This window comes from Arvicanthis niloticus, chromosome 1, assembly GCF_011762505.2.
Source record: "Arvicanthis niloticus isolate mArvNil1 chromosome 1, mArvNil1.pat.X, whole genome shotgun sequence".
Lineage (NCBI taxonomy): Eukaryota > Metazoa > Chordata > Mammalia > Rodentia > Muridae > Arvicanthis > Arvicanthis niloticus.
In genome coordinates, this window is record NC_047658.1 from 11,456,325 (window position 1) to 11,481,427 (window position 25,103).

A 25,103-nucleotide genomic window follows, 5' to 3' on the forward strand; every position below is an offset into this window, starting at 1 on the left:
GACAGTAAGGAAAGAAAACTGTGGCTTCAGGCCCCTGACTATGGGCCCCGCTGGGGATCACAGTCCCCGATTCAAGTTCACTCTTCTCACTCCAACATTCTGCCCTCTCCCCGCCCCTGCGCGCTCTCCTTGGTGTCCTGTTCCGCGAGTCTCGGAGGACCCACCCGCGGGTCCCCAAGGGTGTGGGGGGTGGGTCCCGAACACTTGACTAGAGATTCCACGCAGGGTAGCCTCGTTCGCCTGGTAAGCCTAGCAAGCCTATCGCTCTGGCCTGGAGACATAATTAAAAAGAAAGTTTTCCAGTCTAGGAGGGTGGACCAGCTAGGTCCACCAGGCTCCAGGGTTAGCGGCTGCCTCCGCTCCCCGCAGGGTCCTAGCGCCCTACTACTCTGAAGAGCCCGTGGGACTCTGGAGTTCTAGAGAGGCTGGGCGAAAGAGAGGTGCTCTGCCTGGAAGCAGTGGGGTCGCCTGGAGTTCAGAGATAAAGACGCACAATCTCAGCGCTCTGGGCCTCGTTACTCGGAGGTGCCCGCTAGGTTGCTGGTCCAAAACAGTCCCCAACCTCCCGCGCCGCGGCTCTTCGCCACAGCCTTTTAGAAATCCGGCTGAGAGACAGGCCTAGTTCCAGCTTTTAAGGCAAGTCTACACTACGGTAGCTCAAGATTAGCATTCTCTCTCCAAACGCCCCCCAATCTCCATCTCCTCTCGCTCGGCCTCTGGATGCTCCCGGGCTCCCTAGTGTTGGCTAGCAGTGGGTGACTTAGAGGCTTAAAGGAGGGGCGCCTAACCACGGACCACGTGTGTGCGGGGGCGACAGCGCCGCCGGGGTGGGGCTGAGCGCCGCAAGCCCGGTTCGCCTTGCAGCGCAGGAGTCAGTGGGCGTTGCGCCACGATCTCTCTCGACTAGCACTATGCTCCCGCCCCACTCACCGCCTTGGAAAGTCACAAGAGGAGGCGGGCTCTAAGACCCAGCAGGCACCATCTTGCTGGCGCCCTCGGTCCGAAACAGGCTTGGACACCAGGGGGCGATGCCCGACCCTCTATAAAAGCGGTCCCCGCGCGGGCCTGGCCATTCGCGACCCGAAGCTGCGCGGGCGCGAGCGAGTTGGGGCACTGGGTGGGCGGCGGCGACAGCGGCGCCACGCGCAGGCTGGAGGCCGCCGAGGCTCGCCATGCCGGGAGAACTCTAACTCCCCCATGGAGTCGGCCGACTTCTACGAGGCGGAGCCGCGGCCCCCGATGAGCAGTCACCTCCAGAGCCCCCCGCACGCGCCCAGCAACGCCGCCTTTGGCTTTCCCCGGGGCGCGGGCCCCGCGCCGCCCCCAGCCCCACCTGCCGCCCCGGAGCCGCTGGGCGGCATCTGCGAGCACGAGACGTCTATAGACATCAGCGCCTACATCGACCCGGCCGCCTTCAACGACGAGTTCCTGGCCGACCTCTTCCAGCACAGCCGACAGCAGGAGAAGGCCAAGGCGGCGGCGGGCCCCGCGGGTGGCGGCGGTGACTTTGACTACCCGGGTGTCCCGGCGGGCCCCGGCGGCGCGGTCATGTCCGCGGGGGCGCACGGGCCCCCTCCTGGCTACGGCTGTGCGGCGGCCGGCTACCTGGACGGCAGGCTGGAGCCCCTGTACGAGCGCGTCGGGGCGCCCGCGCTGCGGCCGCTGGTGATCAAGCAGGAGCCCCGCGAGGAGGACGAGGCGAAGCAGCTGGCGCTGGCCGGCCTCTTCCCCTACCAGCCCCCGCCGCCACCGCCGCCGCCGCACCCGCACGCGTCTCCCGCGCACCTGGCCGCCCCCCACTTGCAGTTTCAGATCGCGCACTGCGGCCAGACCACCATGCACCTGCAGCCTGGCCACCCCACGCCGCCACCCACGCCCGTGCCCAGCCCGCACCCCGCGCCCGCCTTGGGTGCTGCGGGCCTGCCGGGCCCCGGGGCCGCGCTCAAGGGCTTGGCCGGGACGCACCCCGACCTCCGCACGGGCGGCGGCGGTGGCGGGGCCGGCGCGGGCAAGGCCAAGAAGTCGGTGGACAAGAACAGCAACGAGTACCGGGTACGGCGGGAACGCAACAACATCGCGGTGCGCAAGAGCCGAGATAAAGCCAAGCAGCGCAACGTGGAGACGCAGCAGAAGGTGCTGGAGTTGACCAGTGACAATGACCGCCTGCGTAAGCGGGTGGAACAGCTGAGCCGTGAACTGGACACGCTGCGGGGCATCTTCCGCCAGCTGCCCGAGAGCTCCTTGGTCAAGGCCATGGGCAACTGCGCGTGAGGCGCGCGGCTGCGGGACCGCCTTGGGCCGGCCCCTGGCTGGGGATCCGGAGGATGGTTTCGGGTCGCTGGATCTCTCGGCTGCCCGGCCCGTGCAAGCCAAGACTAGGAGATTCCGGTGTTGCTTGAAAGCCTGGCCTGCTCCGCGTGTCCCCTCCCTTCCTCTGAGCCGGACTCGGTGCGTCTAAGATGAGGGAGTCAGGCCGTGGTGGTTTCTTCTGGACACCGAGAGACTTTTCCGCGGAGCTGAGCTGGGAGCCCGGCAGTTCTAGTATTAAGGAAATAACCTTGTGCCTTGGATACTCAAAACTCGCTCCTTTTCCTACCGAGTAGGGGGAGTAAACACGTGCCTTGATATTTTATTTGGAGGACTCCTGCTTCCTCTCGGGCCGCAGCAGGCCCCCATGAGAAAAATGAAGGGTGCAGGCCCAGGGCAGGAGGAAGATTCAGGAAGCTGAGATCCCGGCAGTGGCCCGAGCTGCCCCTCAGTCCCTGTCCTTAGATGGGAGGGACTTAGGGTGTTGGGGATTTGAATCTCAGAGTGTCCCCACCTCCACCCCAAGCTACTTGGAGATGGAGGGTTCCTAATCTCTTGCTTTTCCCGAACCTCCACCTACATCCCCCACCCCAGCTTACAACAGGCCAGGTTTCCTGGAGAATGGGGGGCGCCACCCCCAGTCAGAAAGCTGAGTTGTGAGTTAGCCATGTGGTTAAGCTAGTGATAGGAGACAGGCACCTAAGGTTCTGGTCTTTGGGGTTGGGGGATAAAAGGACACCGGGACCATCAGCCTTGTGTGTACTGTATGTCGCCAGCCGCTGTTGCTGAAGGAACTTGAAGCACAATCGATCCATCCCAGAGGGACTGGAGTTATGACAAGCTTCCCAAATATTTTGCTTTATCATCCGATATCAACACTTGTATCTGGTCTCTGTGTCCCAGCGGTGCCTTGTGCAATGTCAATGTGCACGTCTATGCTAAACCACCATTTTATTTGGTCTTTTGTTTTGTTTTGGTTTTGCTCTGATTCTTGCCAAACCGAGACTCTTTGCTGACTAGGGGAAGGAGCCGAGTGAGGCTCTCGCTCTTTTTGGTTTAGGGATGTTTGGGGTTTTTTTCTTTTGCCTCCCAGAGGACCAATGAAATGAAGTAGGCTTCTCCCTCTCCCCTAGTTTTCCAAGGGCTTATGTAGTGGGTCTTAGCTTCCTCCAGCTGCGACTTATACAGGCTTACCCACCCACCCACCCAACCACCCCCATCCCCATCCCCAAAGGCCCTGACTCTGGGTCTAGAAAGAAGGCCGTCTCCTGTGGTTGGGAGCAGGGGTGGACTGCTTCCTTCTCTTCTTTTTTTTTTGGGGGGGGGGAACACAAAGTTTCATGCTAGATGTCGTATGTATTATATCTATAATATAAACATATCAAACTCAATTTTGGTGTCTTTTTAAAACCAGAGAGAAGCCACTTGTAAGGTTTGCTCTGGGCTGGGTTCCGTTTGAAACAGCATTTTCTGTGTCTGAGGTCCTAAGGTTATGTCTCTGGAGTCTCTCTTTACCTTGGTGACCTGCCATGGCAGTCAAGGAAGGGATAAGGACTCTAAGCTGAGAGTGCCCCGAGTCTAAAGACTGAGTCCCTTGGAATTCAGGGGGCTTGGGGGTGGAGGGGTAGTGTTGTCTTAGGGTCATGGTCCCTCTTTGCATCCTAGAATAAGAGGGAGCCAGAAGAGAACACCCCTACCTGACGAGAAAGCCCACTTAGAAGCTCTCAACTTAAGGGACCCTTTGGCCACATTCCCAAATCACCCCACTCCAGCTCTAGAGAACAAGGCTCACATCACCTTTGCCCAGCCTTTCAGTGGAGCCCTGGAAAACTGGACTCTTCATCCCTCCCTGCCCACTTCTTAGTCTCTGGTGCTGCCCAGAACGGCAGCTTGTGTGCTGAGCCCCCTTTATAGCCTACCTAGGGAGGGGTCCGCACTGAATCTGTAAGGATTCATCTGCCCCACTTTCTCCATCCAGGCGAACAGGGGATTGGCTTCTAATGATTACATACCCACTGCTACAACTGCCCCATGAGGTGCAGACATCCAATTGGCTGTAGTAACAGGCCCGTAAGGAAAGGGTGGCTGGCCTTCATCGCTATCCCTGCCTGGAGCCCAGAGGCCACTGGGCTCTTCACCTGGCGTGTGATTGCTGGGCAGCGTCAGTCTATACTGGTGAGAAATGACAAGCTCTTTTAAATTCTGCAAACTTGTTTAGTGTGACTAGCCTCTGTGGTTAAGATGTCCCACCAACCCCTTCCCCCACCCCCCTCTCTATCCTATGCCTTGCCACCTCCTCACCCATGGCTGCCCTTGGCAGAGGAAAGGCCAAAGCCCAGTGAGGAGGCGGTGGCCTGCCCCGTCAGCCTGGGAACTAGGGAGGCAGAGCCCCACCGCCTGCCTAGAGGCTGGGGCAGGCCGTGGCTTGCAGGCCCCAGCAAACCCTCTGACTTCAGTGTGGATTCCAGTTTTTCTTGTTTACAGGGAATGATCCTTGAATTCCCCCTTTGCTCCCAGAACAGGTCCTAGGCTGAACGGGGGAGGGGGCCTCCTGCTCTCCTTTCCGTACCATCTGATATGGGGGTGGTCATCTCTCCAGGGGCTCATGGGAGGGCACCCTTCCTGCACACCCAACTCAAGTTTCCACGTAGGCCGAATTAGGAACAAGAAGGGCCCAAATCAGGGACGCCTCCAGTGTGGTCTGTGTTAGGGGGTAGGGGGTACAGTTTGGGGTGGCCCTGTCCAGTGTGTGTTCTATGTCTAGCTGGGAGTGGCCTTCCAGGGAATTCATACTTCATGAGTAACTGAATGTACCCCTAAATATTCACTGAATGCCTTCTTATGCCAGGGCCTGTGCCCAGGATTAAAGCACCACTGAGAACAGACTCAGGTCTTGCCTTGAGGAGCTGATAACCCTGTGGCCCCAAGCCATGTCACCATGTCAGGGTAACAAATGCACTTAGGGGTTTGTTTTGATGTGGAAACAGCAGCCCAAGTAAACCCAGTATCTAATGAGGCCAGCCCCTTGCCCCCATGGCCCCATGGACCCTGTCCTTAAATGCCTGCAAACTTCTGCCAGGCATAAGCCCTGCCCAGGACACTGCCTGGCTGTGGTGACCACTTCTTTCTCTGGAACACTCCTGAGCCCTGTGTCCCCTGGCAGCCTCCAGGAGAGAAACAAGGGTGGAGTGAGAGAGGGAGGTGACTCCTTTGCCACCAGATAGCTTAACGCTGTCACGAATGTCACCCTTATCTCTTGGATCTCCTGGGAATCTGTGAACATGGGGTTTGGCCCTGACACCTGCCATGAGCCACTGGGAAGGGTGAGGAGTATCCACCCCTCCCAGGCTTCCCACCCCCTCCTTCCCAGGTGGAACCTGCCCAGCCTCCACAAGCTGCTGATTTCACAAGAGGGGAGGGGGCCCCTCATCTTGAAGGTCAAGGGGAGCAGAAACTCTGATCTCCCTTAACCAAGGGCCAACTTCTCCCAGGGTTCCCACGGGCCTCCTATAGACATGAAGCATCGTCCTTGCCTGGATGGTGTTAACGTTCTAGCTGCTGCTGTGCTGTGCTGTGCTTTTCTTTCATTTCATTTCTTTTCCTTCTTTCTTTTTCTTTTCTCCCATCGTATGCCCCTTTCTTCCTTCCCCTTCCCTCTTCCTTCCCCTAGCCCACCATCTCTTCTTTTCTTCTATAATGCCACCTCTTCTTTCTCAACCCCACCCCTCCCTACTCTTACCCATCCCCGTGGACGGAGCCTTTAACGAAAGCTGTAACCTAGGAAAGAAACCAATTCACTATCAAAGCATCCTCACCCCATCCCAGAACAATTAAACAGCCAGATGGAATCTCTGGGAAAACGCATTAATAACGCGAACAATCTGTGCAGGCCAGGCAGGAGCCCAGGAGCCTGGAGCAGGGGTGGGGTTTGGGGGTGGGAGTGGGCAGAGGAAGGCTGGGGATGCTGGGGTGTATGCTTCCAGCCCCATTTTGCCCATGTGGTGCCCAGAGAGAGAGACAGGACCATCCCAAGGGTATGCTAAGTCAGCCAGCAGCTGTGCTGTCCCCTCTGGCCCTTGCAAGGCCCACTGTACGCCCTGGATCCTGGTGGCTGCAAACAGAGCCAGACAAATATGGAACCCATTACTCAGCCAGCCACAGCCACAGCCAGCTCCATTCTGGCACCCGGGCTCTTCCCTTCTCTTCACTTTTGTTTTTATTTATTATTTTTCTAGCTTTCTGGCCCCACCCATTAAGAGCAGTTCCCTTCCCCCCCCCCCCCCCCAGCTTATGGAAGCCCTTTTCTCCTCCTTTGCTGTGCCCACATCCACTCCTTGTGTGTACACTAGCAGAAGCTAGTCCGAGCCCCTGGAGCTCCCCACAGAAATAAAAAGTTCAGGGTCCACATTGTTGAGCTGCCTTGATGGCCTGGAAAGGGCTGGGCGTGAACCACAGGACCCACTTCTGTCGTTTCCAAGCCTGGTCTAGGTAGAGCTAAGAAGCTTAACTCTTGCTTAACAGTTCCTCTTTTGGTGACTACTGTCAGCAGGGGCCCACTGAAGTACACTGAAAAAAAAAAAAGCTCGCCTCTTCCTTCCCCCACTCCATCCTCGGTGCTGGGAATTAAACTTAGAGCCTCTCTCAGACTACGCAAGGGCTCTACTACTGAGCTACACCCTAGTCTTTGTCATCATGCATTCTGTTAGTTTGAAACAGGGTCTCCCTAGGTAGCCCAGGTTGGGCTCTAACTTGCAATCTCCCCGCCTCAGCCTTTTGTGTGCCTAGGCTAGCTAAGCAAGCTGCACCTTACCTGGGAAAGGTGATGTTTTCTTATAGCTATCAGGTTGGATAGTAACAAGTCTCCTTGTCAGAGGGTCTGGGGAGCTAGCTCAGGCAAGTGCTTGCCTGGCGTGAGGACTTGAGTTTGATTGTCAGAACCCACATTAAAAAAAGAAAGAAAGAAAGAAAGAAAAGAGAGAAAGAAAAGAAAGGGGAGGGACAGGCTGGATATTATAGTAAGTATTTATTTGTGCTGGAGAAGCAGGGGAAGGTGGTTGGCCAGCTCACCTAGACTGTTTTGAGAGCTCTAAGTCAGTAGAAGACACACACTCCCCCTCCCTCCCTCTCTCCCTCCCTTCTTCCCTCCTCCCACCACTCTCTGCACCTGAGGAACAACGCCAGAGGTTATGCACTGCCTCTGCCTCCATGCATCACGCACACATGCACCTGAGTACACACGCACATGTACTCCTACAGAGTGAGAGCAAAAGAGAGGCAGAGAGAGAGAGAGGAGAGAGAGAGAGAGAGAGAGAGAGAGAGAGAGAGAGAGAGAGAGAGAGGCAGGACAGCATCGTTGGATTCCTACAGACTGAGAGATCTATTTTCTGACCTTTGTCTTCACTGTCTCTTGGTCTCCATCCTCCACCCCTACCCTCCCTCAAGGTCGCTGCTAGTTCTTAGAACTCCTCTGGGTCCTTGCTTGGCGTCTTGCTGACCTTGGCTTCAGCAGACATCCAGTATCTAGCCCAGGGCAGGTCATTGCACATGTGTCTGAATGCTAGTATCTCCTTCTAGCTTATCTCTCTCCCTTTTGGAGCACCCTTGCCCTCTTCTTTCTAGTCAAGGGCCTACAGGGTTGGCTTAAGGTCCACTGAGTATGGGGCTGAGGGGGCCATTGTTAGGAGCAGCCCAAAGGATGGAAGATAGACTTCCACCTGGTGGCCTCCAACAGATGAGTTCTCGCTTCTAGAAAATGACTTTTAAAGAACAAGACTTTAGTGAGCTAATCTGCCTAGTCCTTGATAGCACTCAGTGGCAACGTGGTATTAGTTTATCATAAGACTCAGAGAGTGGTCAGGCTTCCATGAAGTGTCATGCTTTATAGAGACACTGGGTGGGGAAAAGCCGGGACTCTAAGGAAGAGAGCGGGGAAGAAGGACAAGCTATCGATGTATGCCACGAACTGCTGATGCTGCAGAGGTAAGGGCCCACTGTATGCTCTCGAAGCACTGGAAGCAACAGCTCGGAGTTAAAAGGTATTTCAGAACTCCACGTCTCTTCTCTTGTCTCCATTCTAGGATGCCTGGAAAGGTCTTCATAGACGAGTAATGGCTTGAGAGCAGGATAGTGGTGGTCAAATGTTAACAGTCTAGTTTCAAGACACATCACCGAGTCACCCAGACAGGGTCTGAAGAGAACCACCACAGCCTGTCTCAAGCCCTCCTTGACCTGAAGCTATTTCTACTCTTTGGCAAGAGGCATTCCCAACATTTCACTTGAAATATAGCCTCTCCTTCCTAAGGAACCCCAGTCCCGATCCAAAGCTACAGAGGTTGTGGAGAGAGCCCCACACCACTCCATTTCTCTTGAAGCCCACCAAGAGCACCCTCCCAGAGCTGTCCCCGCCCCACTTCCACCCCCTAAGAATACTGGATCGTTCTTGCCGATAAGGAAATGTGACCAACTTCTAGCGGCTTTCCTGTGCATGTGTTGGGCAATAGAGTCTCAGCTGGACATAGTTGCCAAGCCCAGACAACAGGTGGCAAGGGGGTGTCAGGGACTGGGTACCAGCTCTTCGGGGAGCTGCCATGACCTTCACCATCAGGTTAGGACCCGTCAGAAGTGGCCTCCTTGAGTGATTTACAATTTGCAAACATGTTTTATTTGATTCCTGAGTTCTGCCGGGGCAATTACAGTGACTAAGCATGACAAATCACTCTCAGCGCAGTGTCTGCTCGCTGTTAAGAAATGTGTTTGCCTCACTGTTTTGCCTGGTGCGGCAACATTTTAAAAATAGACTCGCTCACTGTACTCGAAGGCAATTTGTTCCAAATTTTCCCACTAATTTGATTTTAATCTGATATTTAAAATTCGTGTGACCACATTCCCACTGATTTATAGGGAATAAGCCCTACCTGGCGGCACTGTAATTGGCTTTGGCCCAGGAGTCCACAGGACAGAGCATTTATCCCAGAACAATTTGAAGGCACTTGTGTCTTAATGTTTTAAATATAGCCTAATTTAGCCTCGCAAGTTCTGATTCCCTGGGGGCAGGACAATGAGTGTTAAGGTTGCTCTGGTAGAGAGGGCCCCGGTACTTATTGGGCCTTTGGTGGTACACACAGAACTTCACAAATCCAGCCCAGACATCCTGACTTGGTTGGTACACACTAATGTGCGTTCATTCAGGAGTGCACATGGACGGAAGTAATTTGTTCCCCTGATGATAAGTGGAAGTTTCCTGTTCCTCCCACACCATTGTAGGGATGGCCTGTGAAAGCTGGACCATGCAGTCCTGGCTTCAAACTGAATTCTGGCTTTGCTTCTGGCTGGCTGGGTGGCACTCACCAAGCCTCTTCATGCCTCTGTGGTTCAGTTTCCTTTTATGCAAATTGTATGCAAAACCAGCACCTCATCATCACAGAGTTGTGAAAGGTAAACAGGCCAGGCTTGTGAGACACTTGGCTCAAGTGAGCCATCCCTGTGTGGGAGGAGTAAGACACACCTCTGTCCCTGGAAAAACTGTGAATAATTCAGGGCAAAAACCTTGTCCCTGGATACCCAAGGACATGTAGTCACATTAATGTTGCTTAAAAAATAAACTCCCCTTCCCCAAAAGGATTCCTCTTATTTCCCTCAAGGGCATTTCTTAAGCTTCTGGGTGCGTGGCTGCTGTGTCTCTTGAAACCCAAATAAGAGTCTAAGTAGTGACTGCCGATCAATAAGGACAAGCATCCTTGCTGGTGTGACACCCCCAATCTTCATAGAACATTCAGCCCCTTAGGGTTCCTTTTGGACTCTTTCTTCCTTCCCTTCCTCATGCCTTTTTTTCTTCCCCCTCCCCCTTCTCTTTCTTAGTGCTTCCCCCCCCCCTTTGGGACACTCTCACTATAGGCCTCTAACTTGCAGATACATACCAGGCTCCACAAACACCTTTTCATTCCAAAAGCTGTACCCTGAACGAGTTGGGAGACTTTGAATTCCCTTCACTGCTGGGAGGAGAGTGGGGGCTGTATGAGAGCAGGGGCCATACACTGTATGTGAGGGGTGTGGGGACCATTCCTACTGCCTGCCTCCTTCTGTTCTCCCCTAAATCACCCTGAGCCAGCTTGTGCCCAGGAAAAGTGATGAAGACTGCTTCTCACCCTGTAGAAAAGTTGGTCAGGCTGGGCCTCAGACAACTGGGGAAGCTCTCGGAGTCCTGGGGAATGGGCAAATAAAAGGAGGCCTTAGCCAAACTTCCCAGAACTGAGGGAGCTAACAAGAGAGAACTTTGGAAATCTACCCTTTCCTTTCCCAGGTCACTGCCAGGAATGTCACCATGAGAGCCATTCCAGTTAATGAGCAAACTCCTCAGACAAGGTAGGAAGGCAGCTCTTGGGCCTCACTGTCAAGCACAGGAAGCAACTGGATTCCACTTGCCCGGCGGAGGGATGACAGCAAGTACTGAGTGGGACTGCAGGCCTGACATTCTTAGCTTCTCCACACCCAGGTCCGCCGGACTTTCAGCACAGGGCAGCAGAAAGGACAGGGGACAGGCTCCAGGTGTGGGCAAGTCCCAGGACAGCCCAGGGAGAATGGCACTGTGTGGGTGCTGGTGTGGGGACAGGAACACACCACATGTAGCTGTACATGGGACTGAGTCTGAGGCTTGGGGGGAAGCATCTAAGCCCAGGGTGTATGTGAAGGGATCCCCCATATGAGCAATTCTCCAGGAGCAGTAATGGCTGATTTCCTCTGCTTGAGGAGAAATCTCTTGTGAGGAAGGTGGAGGCAGGTGAGTCACAGGCCAGGCCCCTGTGCCGAGGGGAGGTGGGGACGATGGCTTCGAGCCAGAAATGTGTCACAGGCCAGATGAGCATCTTGAGGGACGCGAAGTTTATGTAATTATGTGGGGCAGTACGATGCTCGGGTGTGTGAGAGCCATGCTAGGAAAGAGAGCAGCCTACTCTGTGTCCTCTGCCTTCCTGAGCTATTCTGACCAAACAGCTCAGCATCCTCACAGCTGCCCACAGTCACAGAGTCCGAGTGTACCAGGATCATGTCTTTGCAGGACCAATGGGGTCAGGAGCAGTAGTAACTCCTGGGCTTCTACTCTGCCCAGTTGGTAGAATGGTTTAACTCACAGCACCCCCAGATCCACCCCGGGGAAGGAAGACATTCATTTTTTATTTAACACTTGAGAAATTGGCTCCATGTCACATTACCTCCACTGGCTAGCCTCCCTCTCCATTGTTCAACTTAATTTACCTTAGTTCTTTTCTTTGCGTACGTGTGCGCGTGTGTGCATGTTGGTTCTCTCCTTTCAGGACGTGGGTCGCAAGGATCAAGCTCAGGTATGTCAGACTCAGTAGCAGGTGCTGCACCATCTCACTAGCTCTAGTTTTGCATTTAAACAATTAGATCAACAGAAGATTGTTCAGAGCATCTTGGAGAATTTCTAAGTTGGAATAGCATAGCTAAGTCACCATGAAGACCAGGTTTGGATGGTCTAGGTGACATCTCTGCCTTCAATCACCATGGGCTGCCAGTTGGCCATCTCTATCTGCCTGCCTATGAACTGGTGTAGTGGCAACAGGGCATCCATGAGCCTCCATGAGATGTTGTTCACGGTGCTTGGGCCATGGTGCTGGTTACACAAGGGCTGAACCTGCCTTCCCACCCACTGGGAGCGTGAGACTGTGTATGCCCTGCCCCCCCCCACACACACACACCTGCTGTGTGACCATACGCAGGTTTGGCAGCCTCTCTGTTCGAGCATGTCTAAAAGGTGTGCCGGGATTCCCAGAGGCAAGATGACGAGTGGTGTGTTCTTCTAAGATACAACCACAAGAGCCTGATCCCAGGACAAGTCACAGTGAGAACAGGGAACGGGCCACCTGGCCACTAAGTTGGGGGAAGGGGGGCGGTGAGTCAGAAACAAACAAGCCACCTGCCAGCCAGATTGTTCACCTCTCCAAGAGAGTGAAGGGTTGGGAGTGAGAGGGCTGCAGGACCCGGGTTGAGTAACTCCTTCCCTGCCTCTGGAGCCTAGATCCTGACTCCTTGCCAGCCAGGTCCTAGGTGATGCTCTTGTGCTGGATTAATAAAAAGCATTACTGGTTTCAGCCAGCACTGGGGCTGGGGTCCGGAACCCTCAGATGGCATGCTCGTGCCTTCTTGGGTTGTAGGAAGTGGGTAGGTCAGCACCGCTTCCCCCAGATACCTTCTTCAAGCTACATCCACTCCATAGCAGTTGGCCAATCATGGTTTTTCTGCACCACCCCCCAAACCCAGAGCACTAGACTCCCAGTCTCTGTGTAGTCCCCGGGGCCCACGGGAGGGAGGCAAAAAGGAACGGGAGAGGACATTGAGGTCAGGCTGCCCACATAGCTTGGTGGAAGGCAAGCAAATTAATTCTCCAGCCTTTGATGTTGTTTTCATGTGTCCTTTACTACATTTATTTCTCTTGCTGTTGTAGGACACAGTGGCTCTTGGCCAAGAGCAGACGTCTTCCAGAATCTCCCACTAGTTTGTTTTTTTTTTTTTTTAAACCAAACCTCTGGGTCCTGTGAAACATGGCTATAGATAGATTCACTAAAGTATCATTAACCAGCACTTCCCTTCCAGTTCATCAGTTCCAGAAAGTTCCTATCTATCAGTCCTTTAAAAACCTCGGGGAAGATGGATCAGCAGTTAAAAGCTCTGGCTGCTCTTGTGGAGGACCCAAGTTCAGTTCCCAGCATCCATGTGGCAGCTCATAGCCATCTGAAACTCAGGTCCCAGAGGATCCCATGCTCTCTTCTGACCTCCAGGGGCAGCAGACATGCACGTGGGCGCACTTACATGCGTGCAAGCAAAGCACTCACGCACATAACACGATAAATCTTAATCATACAAGGACCTTGCTGTATTTTCTTCCTTGTCTCCCAGATGCTATTGAAAATATATTCTCCCCTTAGTTCACATTGCATCTTCCGTATTTCCCTTTTGTTGGTATCTGATGCCTTCATGGTACCTTCCTTCTGACATCTTCTCTACTTTGCTGACTCTCTTCTTCTCAACATATTTTTTATATTTTGTGTATGTGTTTGCCTGCGTGTGTGCCTGTTCACCATGTGCATGCAGTACCCACAGAGGCCAGAAGGGGTGTCAGAACTCCCTCTGACTAGCATTTCAGATGGTTGTGAGCTGCCATGTGGGTTCTGGAAATACAGTCTGGGTCCTCCAGGGAAGCAGTCGATGCCCTTGACCACTGAGCCCTCTGTCTACCCCCTGGAAAGAGTTTAAGTCAACATGACCATTGAATGTTTTTTTTACTTGGTTTAATGTTATTTTGCTTTTAGAGATGAAATTTCTTCATTCCTTTTCAAATCTATTTCAGTTGTTGTTGTTGTCGTCATTTTCTGAGACAGATCTCCCAAAGTTGACCACACTAGTGTAGAATTTGAAGTCCTCCTGCTTCAGCGTCCAGAGTCCTGGAATCCCAGGTGTACACTATCGGACCTGACATTTCTACTTTTCTCAGACTTCTGTCCCGACAGTTGTTTTTAAGCATGTTTTATTACTTTAAGCAGCATATGCATAGTTATAGTCGGCAATTTGAATCCTTTGAAGGTCTAGGTCTGCTTTGTGTTTGTTCTCCCAGTGCTACGCCATAGTGCTTGCTTTCTTATTTGGTTATGTTTGCCTAGTCATTGGTCATTGATGATAAGAAAACCTTGAGATTTTGGGGAGCAGGTTTTAGAGCATCTTTTTCTTTATCCTTTGACAATTCATACACGTATATACTATACCTTGATCTCATCCACCCTCCTCCCTCCCTCAGACACCCCCCCCAGCATCTCCCCTCCCACCTGCCTTGGGGGAGCATGCTCATTGACTCTAGCAAAAGCTCTAGGAGTATTTCCAGTTCAGGATTCCCCTGGTCCAACTTGAAGGTCCTGAGATCTACCTAGGAGATGGAAAGACAGATAGCAAACTCATGTGAGGGCTGGTTTACTTCTGGTTCACCCTTAAACTGAGGGTGTAACCCTTGGGAGTCCCACAGCAATGTAGGATGGGTATTTATTTATCATTTGCCCCACCTTGTGTCAGCCCTAAGGTTTGATCACATCACTGTCTCTCATTCCACCGGGTTAACAAAATAAAATTCAGATTTTTCAAGATCAGAAAAGCTTCAGGGATGACAATAGCCTCTCCTTGAATTTACCTACTGAGATTCATTTTCTCCCCAGTTTCTGCCCAGCTATCCCATTCATTGCTTTTAATATATTATAAAAATCTTATCCAACCCTTTCAGACATTTTCAGTGAGCTGAACCCAAGTAGTCTAGTGTGGGATACCGGGAATTCAAAGCCCCTTCTTCATTCAGCAAGTATTTCCTGAGCATCTTCTATGTTCCAGGTACTGTTGCTGTGGTCCCAGCAGTACACTTGACCCAAAGAGCAAGCTCTAATGAAGTGTGCACAGTCTTCTCTGTAGAGACAGAAAATAAACAATGTTACACAATCGATTAGTTAATTGCAGTAGTGACACATAAGGAAGGAAGGAAACTCAAGGGTGGTGAGAGTCGCTGACTGTGAGTCCTCCCTGCTTTGTGAAAGTCATCTTTATCGATGGGATTTCAAGCTGAGATCTGAAAAAGATGCAAGGGGAAGCTGCCAGAGGTTGAGAACACAGGCAGAGTGAACAGCAAAATCCAGACACGGCAAAGGACTGAAGAAGAATGTGTGTGTGTGTGTGTGTGTGTGTGTGTGTGTGTGTGTGTGTGTGCGTGCCAGGGACAAGAAGTAAGTTGGATAATCGGCTGGCTTAGACAGACTACCATGCTCGCATATAGTCAAGTTTAAGATTCGAACGGCAGCCCAGAAACAAAAAGAACCATGGAGCATATTGAGGTCACGGTTGCTTATAAAGGTGATGAAGGTGATGGCTCTGCTGGGCTTGGTTATGTACACCTTTAATTTACAGCCCTTGGAAGGCTGATGCAGGAAGATTGTGAGTCCAAGGCTAGCCTGTACTACATAGTGAGATAATTCCCAATAACAAGCTCTGTCTACTGATGTGTGAAGGATAGGTCATGGTGGGCAATGTGGGCGTCAGTCAGGCTAGGGCTGATGTAGCTCTGTGACCCGGTGAATGTGAGTGGTTCAAGAGATACTTAAGGGACAGAATCAGAAGATCTAGAATTATCCCACAAAATCTCACTCACTCACGCTCACGCTTCCTCAGTGACTCCTGGATCCATACACACCCTGTCCCTGGCATTGGATGTCTCCATACCCTATGGATTCCTACTGGGCTTTGTCAAGCAGCAGCAAGATACCTGTGAGATGAATAGGAAAGGGGCTGGAGTGCCTATTTAGTGTTTCAGGGTCTCGAATCTCTCTAAAACCGTATAGCATCTGTCCACCAGGGTCTCTGCCCTGTCCTCCACAACTCCTGTTCTTACAGGGTCCCTGAGCACTGGCTCTGTCCCTTATTGCTTCAGTCATATAGGGAGCCATGATAGCTGCCATAGCTGGTTTCTGAGAGCACTTTCTCAACCCCTCTCATGCCTTTCTAATGAATCTCATTGTTAACAGCTCTTTCCAGGATGAGATAAGGTGACTTTGATTTTTTTAAAGATTTATTTGTTTGTTTGTTTGTTTGTTTGTTTATGTGAGTACACTGTCACTGTCTTCAGACACACCAGAAAAGGACATTGGATCCCATTACAGATGGTTGTGAGTCACCATGTGGTTGCTGGGAATTGAACTCAGGACCTCTGGAAGAGTAGTCAGTGCTCTTAACCACTGAGCCATCTCTCCAGCCCCGTGACTTTGATTTTTATTCAGGATCCTGAGTGATCAATGTCCAATACTCAGAGATTTTGTTGTTACTGTTGTTATGATTATTGTTGTTTTATTGGCTGATTGGGTTTTTTTTTTTTTGTTTGTATATCTGTTTGTTTGTCTTAAAGACTACCATGTCTTGAAATGTGGCTCAGTGGTAGAGCCCCTGCCAAGAATCCCCCAGTGAGGGGCTGGGGGCCTGTCTCAGTGGTAGAGCCCCTGCCAAGAATCCCCCAGTGAGGGGCTGGGGCCTGTCTCAGTGGTAGAGCCCCTGCCTAGAATCCCCCAGTAAGGAGCTAGGGGCGTGGCTCAGTGGTAGAGTGCTGGTCTAGCTTGTTCAAGGTCTTGGGCTCTATCCCCAGTGCTTGGTAGGGGAAAGAGGGGAGAATTGAGAGCAGTAATCTGTCTGGGAGTCCTGGCGGGGGGCCAGTCCCCTGGGGCAGTCAAACGGGTGTTGTCAGCCCACATGAAGGCCCTGCTGCTGGCCACATTCTATAAACAAACATCCACATGTGTGTGCATGGCAAGCCAGTGCCAAAGGACAAACACGACTGTGACAAGTTTATGGAGCTGTAGTATCGGGGAGGACAGAGATAATTAGGCAAATCATAAATGCATGTAGTGATGCCTTTTGTCTGTGCAAACCCTGCCTGTCTGCTGGGAATTCCAGCCTGGAGATGGGTGGGGAAGGAGGTTTGTAATCTTCATTCAGACTTGGCCCCCAGAGTTCTCTTGGATGAAACAACTAGGGGACTAAGGAGAAAGTAATTCTGATTTCTGGGGTGGCCTCGCAGGCCCAGTCTGTCGTCTTTCCTTCCTTGCTCTCTGTACCTCCCCAGATAGAGTTTCAGTCAGTTTACCCTCAGAAACACCTCCCCAGAAGTTGACAGATGCCTGGGGGAATTCAATGCATCCTCCTTGCCCACTTCAATGATGGGATCTCAGGTGCAGAGTTGAGTGCAAGGAGTGGGGTGGGGAGGGGCACAAGTCAAAACTTCAAGATAAAGGTGGTTTGAGGGGAGTGTGTAGTCAGGGAAGGCGCTCTTGGACAGGTAGTGCTCAATGCGGGCCATGATAGCAGGACAGTTCTAGCTACTCAAAGGACTTCTCTGGGTTGAAGGGCGAAACTGCAGATGGCTCAGTGAGGGAGTGGGTCAGAGAAGAAAGCCAGAGAGAAAGATGGATACAGTTCCCTGGGGACCAGGCAAGTGTGGCAGCCATGCCTCCCAGTTTACCTGGGTAAAGTCTGTTGTGCTGTTGTTGTTCTAAGATACCTGTTTGCAGCATCCCCTTTGACCTGCAAAATCTGTCCCTGCTTGTTCCGTGAGTGACACAGTCACTCTCCTTCCAGGGCAGAGCAAGAAGCCTCCGTTTAATACCTTGACTACAGTGGGGAGACACCGACAGTCACTGAGCCAAAGAGTGGTGGCATCCAGATATCTGCTTCTTTCACTAGTATTCATGACAGTAGCACCCATGAGCCCTGCGGATACAGCTGTAAGCCCCGTTTGATGGAGTCTCTGTCTTCACGCGTCTTAGGCTCTATGGTCAGACAGGCTGGTGTCTGAGGCTTTAACCAGTTCTGCCCCTTCCCTGGGCGTGTCAACAGCCTCTTTGGACAGATGGGAAGACAAAGAGGCAAGAATGTTGCGCTGGACCTTTTGTTTAAATGTAACAATCAGGACATCATAAAGCCTATGCCAAAATTCACCTCAAAGGGAGGTCTTTCTAGGGCCCACATGCAGTAGGAGTTGTTCGTGAGCTTCACTCTCAGCCTCTGACCCAATAGCTGGCTTACAAATACTCACTGAAGCCCAGAATGCTGACGCACACCTGTAATCCCAGCTACTTAGGAGGTGGAGGCAGAGGGAGCCATGAGTTAGAAGCCAACTACACAGTGAGACTGTCTCAAAATAACAACCAAGGAAATAATAAGGTTCCTGAAATCCCATCCTGAGTTGCCGAAGCAGAAATGAACACGTGGAAGCTGGGCTGTGGAGGGCACGCCTTTAATGCTAGCACTCAGGAGGCGGAGACAGGGGGATCTCTGAGTTTGAGATCACCCTGGTCTACAGAATGAGTTCCAGGATAGACAGGGCTACACAGAGAAACCCTGTCTTGAAAAAAAAAAAAAAACACCCCTCCAAAAAAACCTCCAAAAAAAAAAAAAAAAAAAGAAAGAAAGAAAAAAGAAAAGAAAAGAAAGAAAGATGAAGGGAGAGAAAAAAAGAAAAAGAAAAGACAGAAGGAAAGAAGGAAGAAAGATGGATGGATACATGGCATTGATACTCTCAGCAGAATCTCTCTGAGCTGTGCTGGAGACTCTGACATAGGCCTTGGTACAAGAAGAAAAATAACACATAGTAGGGCATGTCTTCAGGTATCATGTCATCCAAGTTCCCTCTTTTTTCCAGCCTTCCCATTGGCTTCAGTCTCCATCTGGTTTGGAGTTACAATAACTCAGGATCTCAAAATAAAGAGTAACTAACTTCTGAACAATTCCACCTGAAGTCCTGGGATTGTGTGTGGTGACTCATACATGTAATGCTAGTACCTAGGAAGCTGGGACAGGAGGATTGCTTTGAATTAGAGATTTATTGTGAGTTCCAGTTGAGGCCTGGTCTCAAAGAAAGAAAGACTTCCTGGAACTAAGCTCCACTGGCCCAGAGATCCATCACTGAATGAGCGAGCCTCTGTATCTGGAAGAAAGAAAGGTGTTGATTGGCCAGCCTTAAGTTATATCTCACCCCCTCCCTTTGTTTGAATAGGTCAGTTTCACTCAAATGGAGGAGAGTTGAGGACATGTAGATCTTCAAGGAAAACGAACATGAAGAGAACATGGAGAGAAACAGATCGCTGAGGCAGGAGAAGAAATGGTGCCCACTGCACCTGCTCATGTTCCTGGAGGAAAACACTTGAGCCAGTAGCGAGTGAGCTGACTCCCTTACAATCGATGCAAAAGAGAAAGTAACTCCATGACCTCAGTGCGTTTCTGGAATCAGCCATTGTGGTCTAGGTCCTCGATAAGTTCCTGTCTTCTGCTCTGCCTCAGTCTCTTCCCACGGGTAATACAGCCCACCATGAGGCTCCGGCTATGAGTGGGATGCAGGGAAGACACGTGACAGTGATCAGCAGCTCTCTTAGAGAAGAGCTCTAGGGGGAAATTCAGGGTAAGGACATGGGCTGTGATGAGCATTAGAAAGACCTTATCCTCTGGCCGTTGAGAAGTGCTCCCCAAGGAACAGGTTGTATCTTGGTCTCTTACTCACAAGCACTTAAGAATACTCTTCAGTAGCAAGGAAGGTATCTTGGTTAGTTTTTATTGTCAACTGGATTTAACCTAGAGTCATCTGGTGAGAGGCAACCTCCTTTGCATTGACCTGTGGGGATAGCTGTAGGACACTATCTTAAATGCTAGTTGGTGGAGGAGGGCCTAGCCCACTGTGGGTGGTGCCATTCCTTGGCAAGTGGTCCTGACTTGTATAAGAAGCTAGCTGGGAGTAAACTAGAGAGACCACAGCAAGTGCTGTCCCTCTCTGGTTTCTGTATCAGTTCCTGCTCTGACTTCCTTCAGTGATAGACTGTGACCTGGAAGTAGAAACCAAATAAACCCTTTTCCTCCCCTAAGTTGCTTTTGGTTAAGAATGTTTTATCACAGCAACAGAAAACCAAACTAAGAAGGAAAAGAAATCCCATTTTTTGAGCACCAATGGCATACATACACATTCTTAAACCTCTTATTTCCTTTTTAAATAATTCTCAAAAAAAAATCAGCTACAAAACAGTAGGTTTCGTTACAATGATCAAATCTCTTCCTTCAAGCTGTTGGCCATGTAGGAAGTTGATCTTGCCATTAGCTGAAGCAGATACTGTATCCAGGAGAATGGAAGATGTTGCTTAGCCAACATAGAGTCATGTCCTTGCCCTGCCTACATTAGGGGTAGGGGCCAGCCCCGCCCAAACTGCATAAGATGAGTACTGGGAAGTAAGGAATCCCCAAAGTATCACCAGAGAGTCCTCCAGATGTCAGACTACGAGTATTAAAGTCACAAGCCCTTTACAGCCTCACTTTGGCTTGGAAGTATAAGAAGTGAGTTTGGGGAGGCAGAGGGGTGAGGCACAGGGAGGTGACAGCAAGCCATGAAACTCATCTGTTCTGGGACAAGAGTCTCTGGCTCAGGAAGGGAGGCAACACTGAGTTCCAGCCCAGCAGAGTGTGCAGCCCCACCAGGGATCTTAGAGAGTGGCTTCCTCTTGGTGTCTTCATGCCACAAGATGTAAAATAATCCCCTAGGCTCAGAAAAACACATTTTATGGCTGTCTGACTCATTTCCCACAAAGCTAGGTTCACCCCCCCCCCAACGTTTACAGCTTTTGTTTTGAAAAATAAAAAAAGTATGTTGAAGATTTTAGGATGACTTTTAGACATAAATGGTTCCCTTCACCCTCGTCCCAGGCCCCCCTCACCTAATTTCTCAAACGCTGGCTGCCAGCGGCTGTGAAGGATCTAGTCCAAGTGGGTGTGGGATGACTTGGGGAGCGCCGGGCCTCATGGCCCCAGGGCAGGGCAAGCTGATGCCTGCTAGGCATTGAGACAGGCCAGAGCTCTGGGGTGGGGGTGGGGGTGTCCCTGAGCCCACTGATTTGGGGCCTTAGGCAGTGATGTCACTAGCTTCTACCTTGGCACTTTCCTTGGGGGATGTGAGGAACAAAGGCTGCATCAAACTGGTTGCTTTTTTCAGGCAACCCCTAAGCTACAGAGAGTGCCACAGGGCAGTCTCATTCATTGAGCAGGGACATGTCCCCAGCCCTTGTGCTAGAAAGCAGCAAAGGCTCACCATCCTCAAGCTCGCCAAAGTGAACTTGGGTATTCTTAGATCTCAATCCCCTGCACCGTGTCCATTGTGTCCCCTGGTTCCCAGAAACTCATTCGTTGCCCTCATTCTCTCAGCTGTCACAGGCCATGGGTACCAGCATCCACAGTACTCACCAGGAAGGCCATGGGTACCAGCATCCCCAGTACTCACCAGGAAGGCCATGGGTACCAGCATCCCCAGTACTCATCAGGAAGGCCATGGGTACCAGCATCCCCAGTACTCATCAGGAAGCAGTACCCCAGGGCACATGTCCTGCAGACTGCTGAAAGAGAGCAAGGGAGCCACCTCACTGTTCCTGCTGATCCCCAGATGGCTGAAGGACAGAGCCCAGGTGGGAACCCAGGGATGCAGCAAGCAAGCTCACCCCTGAGCATCAGTTTGGTTTTAAGTTTTAGGTACTTGTGAGGTGCCCACTCCCCACAGACCCTCCCTAATTTTCAGCTTGCCACTTTCAAGACTCCACATGGCTTCCAGTTGGCTACATCTCTGTTTGTTCCTAAGGATGAGGGGGTACAGGAGCCACCCAGAAGTGCCATCCTCTATCCAACTGGGAGTCACCTAAGCAGATACCTGTCACACCTGGGCCAAGTGCCTTAGCCCATAGACTTGGGCTGCTGAGGCAAAAGATGAGCCTGAAGACCACTTTCTGGCCTTATCCTCTTTGGGAGCTCACCTGAGCATTTAGCCCCTTCTGAGGCCTCTAGGCTCCTGAGCACTGCAGGATTGAGGTCATGGTCCCTGCCATGTTCCAGATGCTTCAGAAGCTGGAGACACAGTGTGAAGGGCACTGCGTCAATCCAGAGGCATACCCACCTCTGACAAGAGGCCCAGGAAGAGATCATGGGCCCGTGGGAACTGCCAGGTATGCTGGGGTCTCTCTCCATCCCCCTCTACTCCTGACCGTGCTCATCTCTAGAGATACCCCTGGCCTGGCTGTGCAGAGCATTGAATTGTCACCTGGAAGCAGGAAGCGATTATACAAGGCTGCCTGAGCAGTGGGGAGTCTCAGAGCCAAGGGCTGGATCTAGGACAGACATGGATCCTGCAAGAGGGGCATGTGGACTGAGGGTCTTCCAGCTGGGCTAATCAACAGGCATCAGGGGACAGGCAAGAGGTGACCAGGACTTCCCTAACCACCAGAAAGTGATTCAGCTAAATTGAGGAAGACTTCCGTTTCGGCAGAATGCATTTTCCACTATGGTAAGAACTTTCTCACCCACGGGCTCTAGAAGATCAGAGTCCTCCAAAGAGGCTTTGGAGAGTTTCGGTTTGAGTAGTCTATGCTGATTCTTAATCATTATTTTGAAGAGGCAGCTCTTGGTTTTCCAGCAGGTGGCTGTGTCTCGGGGCCACCAAGCCAGGTGTGTATGTGAATACACGAGTACATACCGTGTGAGCATTTGTGACCTGGGAGGCCAGGAAGGAAGGCAGCCATGCTCATTCCTTTGGTCAGTGGTAAGCTATGTCCAGGTCTGCAGAATGACCTATATTCTCCACCCTCACAACCCTGCCATGAGAGCCAACAGCTACACTGAGGGTTCAGTGTGTGCCAGGCAGCAGGCTGGGTACATACTCACAGCCTTGGGAACCTACCTATCAGCTAAGGCTCCGAGAGAGGAAAATACCAGTCAACATTCAGCCAGACACACACCCAGGTAGCCTAGCAGCATCGCTGCCCTCCTGACAGCCACCCTACCTTCTGGTTCTTCTGTTCCTGGCATCCCTGACACCGCCCAGGGCTGACAACATTGAAGTCAGATGCGGTGACCCACACCTGTATAATCCCAGCAGCTAGGGAGGTGGAGGCAGTATTGCAGTTCAGCTAAATGAGATCCTGTCTCAAAATAAAATAGTAAGAAAGAGGGCTGAGGATATGGCTCAGTGGTAGAGTGGCTTGCCTAGTATGCTTGCAATTCTGAGTTCAATCCCCAGTACAAACACACACACACACACACACACACACACACACACACACACACAGAAAACAAGCTGAGTTTTCCCTGGTTTAGAGGATGTACAGAGGTATAAAGTTGGGGCATCTTTAATGTAGTTGGGGCTCCAGGCAGGCTGGGTACCAGGCAGGGTCTTCCAAGAGTGTTGAGGCAGGGCCTTACACTTCTAGCCTAACAAGTATGGTGAGGACAAACCCTGATGCAGATACCTGGTGGAGCAGAAGGCTGGCTGCTTCCAGCCCCTCCCTTTCCTGGATCAGCCCAGGTAGGACCCTGGAGGCTCAGCAGCAGGTTCTGGCCTGGGCAGTGGGAGTAAGGTGTGGGAAGCCCTGGCCTCAGGCAGATTCTCCCTGAGCGGGAAGGTGCTCCTCCCCCACCTCATCTACTGCCACCAAGCAAGATCCCCAGCTGTCATCAGGTCCCCTGGTTCTTAGTCAGGCCTTTCTCCAAGGCGTCATCCTCCCAGGGGTGAAGGGGAGGTGACAAGGTGCAGGACCCTCTTCCTTGTTAGCCTTGGATTTTGCTGGGACCTACACCTCCATTCCACGTACCTTCAAAGAACATTTTGGCCTCTGGGCATTTCAGAGAACAGCTCAGGCCTGACCAGTGGGGTTCTGCTGGCAGAGGCTGAAGTAAGGATTCTGCTTAGAACTTAAGACACATGTCTTGCTTGGATGCTCTCACCAAGGCCCAACTTGGTGGCCAGACTCCAGGGAAGAGCAGAAGGGGTTTTTGAAGCCCAGGAAGGAGGCCAAGCCAGCAAGCAGCCCCCCTGGGTGCTTGCTGGCAGCTCCAGAGCAAAGGGCAGGTTGGCTCCAGCCAGAGGAAGCAGGGCAGGGGCCAGTATGAAGATGGAGGTTGGGCTCAATGGCTCATCAAGTGAGAGGCCTGAGTCCATCAGAGAGGCAGAAGATGGGATCAACAAAGATGAGAGGAATGTGTCAGAAGAGGGGTATGGCTCCAAGAGAAGAGGGCTCACAGAGAGCATGGGCAGACACAGTGGGGATTCAGAGAAGTCTCCAAATAGCCCAGACCGGGCCAGAGCCTCTGGAGTCTGGCAGCAGCCAGGCTAGGCCTGTGAAGTGACACATTCCTAAGAGGGCCAAGGGCTACCTTTGACCTTCCCTGTTTATTCCCCTTGACCTCTCTATCTACATGGAAACCGCCACCTTCCCCATCCTCAGGTCTCACAAGAGAGTTGTTGCTACATTGTAAGTGTCTGTGTTCCTGTGTCTGAAGCCTTGTGTGTCTAGGACCCTCTACTGCCCAGGGCACCCATTACAACAAAGATTCTCTCTGAGTCCATTCCTGTGAGGCCAGCCCTGTACGGAATCTGGAATTGCTATGAGACTGATTCTCTGCTCTCGCACAGGCCCAAGAGACCATCCTAGCCCATGCTGGAAGAGAAGGCCATTCCATCTGGGAGTCACACAGTGCTGGGTGGAGAGAGAACCTACTGGGCCCAATGCCTCGCAGAACCAGCATCCGGCCTGTGTCCAAAGTGCTCCTGGAGCCATAGAATATTTCATGCCTCTAACCCTGCCTGCTTTCTGTCTGCCTGTCTACCTCTCTCTGTCTCTCTGTCTTTCCCTCTGTCTTCCCTCCCCCTCTCTTCCTCCCTCTCTCTCACTCTCCCCCCTCTCTCTCTCTCTCTCTCTCTCTCTCTCTGTTACATACACGTGTAACATTCAACATTCACACTCATGCCCTGGCCCCGTGAGCTTTATCCATGTGCTCGGCACCCTCCTATCCAGAAATCTCAAAGGCTCCTGATTGCACAGGCAACCAGCCTGAGTTCTCTGATGGTCACTCCCAGGCTCCACCCAGCCCTTCCCGGTGGCCCCTTCACACCGCCCAGCTCAGCCAGGCAGGTCTCCCCTAGGGCACTATTTTCAAGCACACTTTCTCTGCAGATGCTCAGCCATTTGCACCTGGAGCTACTCTGCATCTGTGCGTCAGCCTCAGTGGGGGTATCTGAATTGGGTGAGAAGGTGTGTCCTGTCGGGGGAAGAATCCTGACTTGCACTAGTTTGAGCAGAAAACGAACAGAAAGGGTTCTTGCCATGGAAAAATCCAGATGGTGCTGGCCCAGGCACAGCTCTGGGTCAAAGTTTTAAGAACCCTCCTCTCTCTCTCTCTCTCTCTCTCTCTCT

General features: G+C 51.9%; 1 protein-coding gene and 1 long non-coding RNA gene across 2 annotated transcripts; one reads left to right on the forward strand and one right to left on the reverse strand.

The window, feature by feature from the left end:
- The first annotated feature begins 1,060 nt into the window (after positions 1-1,060).
- On the forward strand, positions 1,061-3,698 carry Cebpa (CCAAT enhancer binding protein alpha). Its single transcript, XM_034489173.2, has one exon. The coding sequence runs from the start codon at positions 1,198-1,200 to the stop codon at positions 2,269-2,271; it is 1,074 nt and encodes a 357-aa protein (XP_034345064.1). The 5' UTR covers positions 1,061-1,197; the 3' UTR covers positions 2,272-3,698.
- Positions 3,699-17,473: 13,775 nt separating this feature from the next.
- Positions 17,474-24,564, reverse strand: LOC117704494 (uncharacterized). Its single transcript, XR_013109701.1, has 4 exons — positions 23,502-24,564; positions 22,695-22,832; positions 21,149-21,260; positions 17,474-18,820 (listed from the first exon to the last, which is right to left on the reverse strand). It is a non-coding gene; the product is annotated as an uncharacterized LOC117704494 (long non-coding RNA).
- Positions 24,565-25,103: the final 539 nt, after the last annotated feature.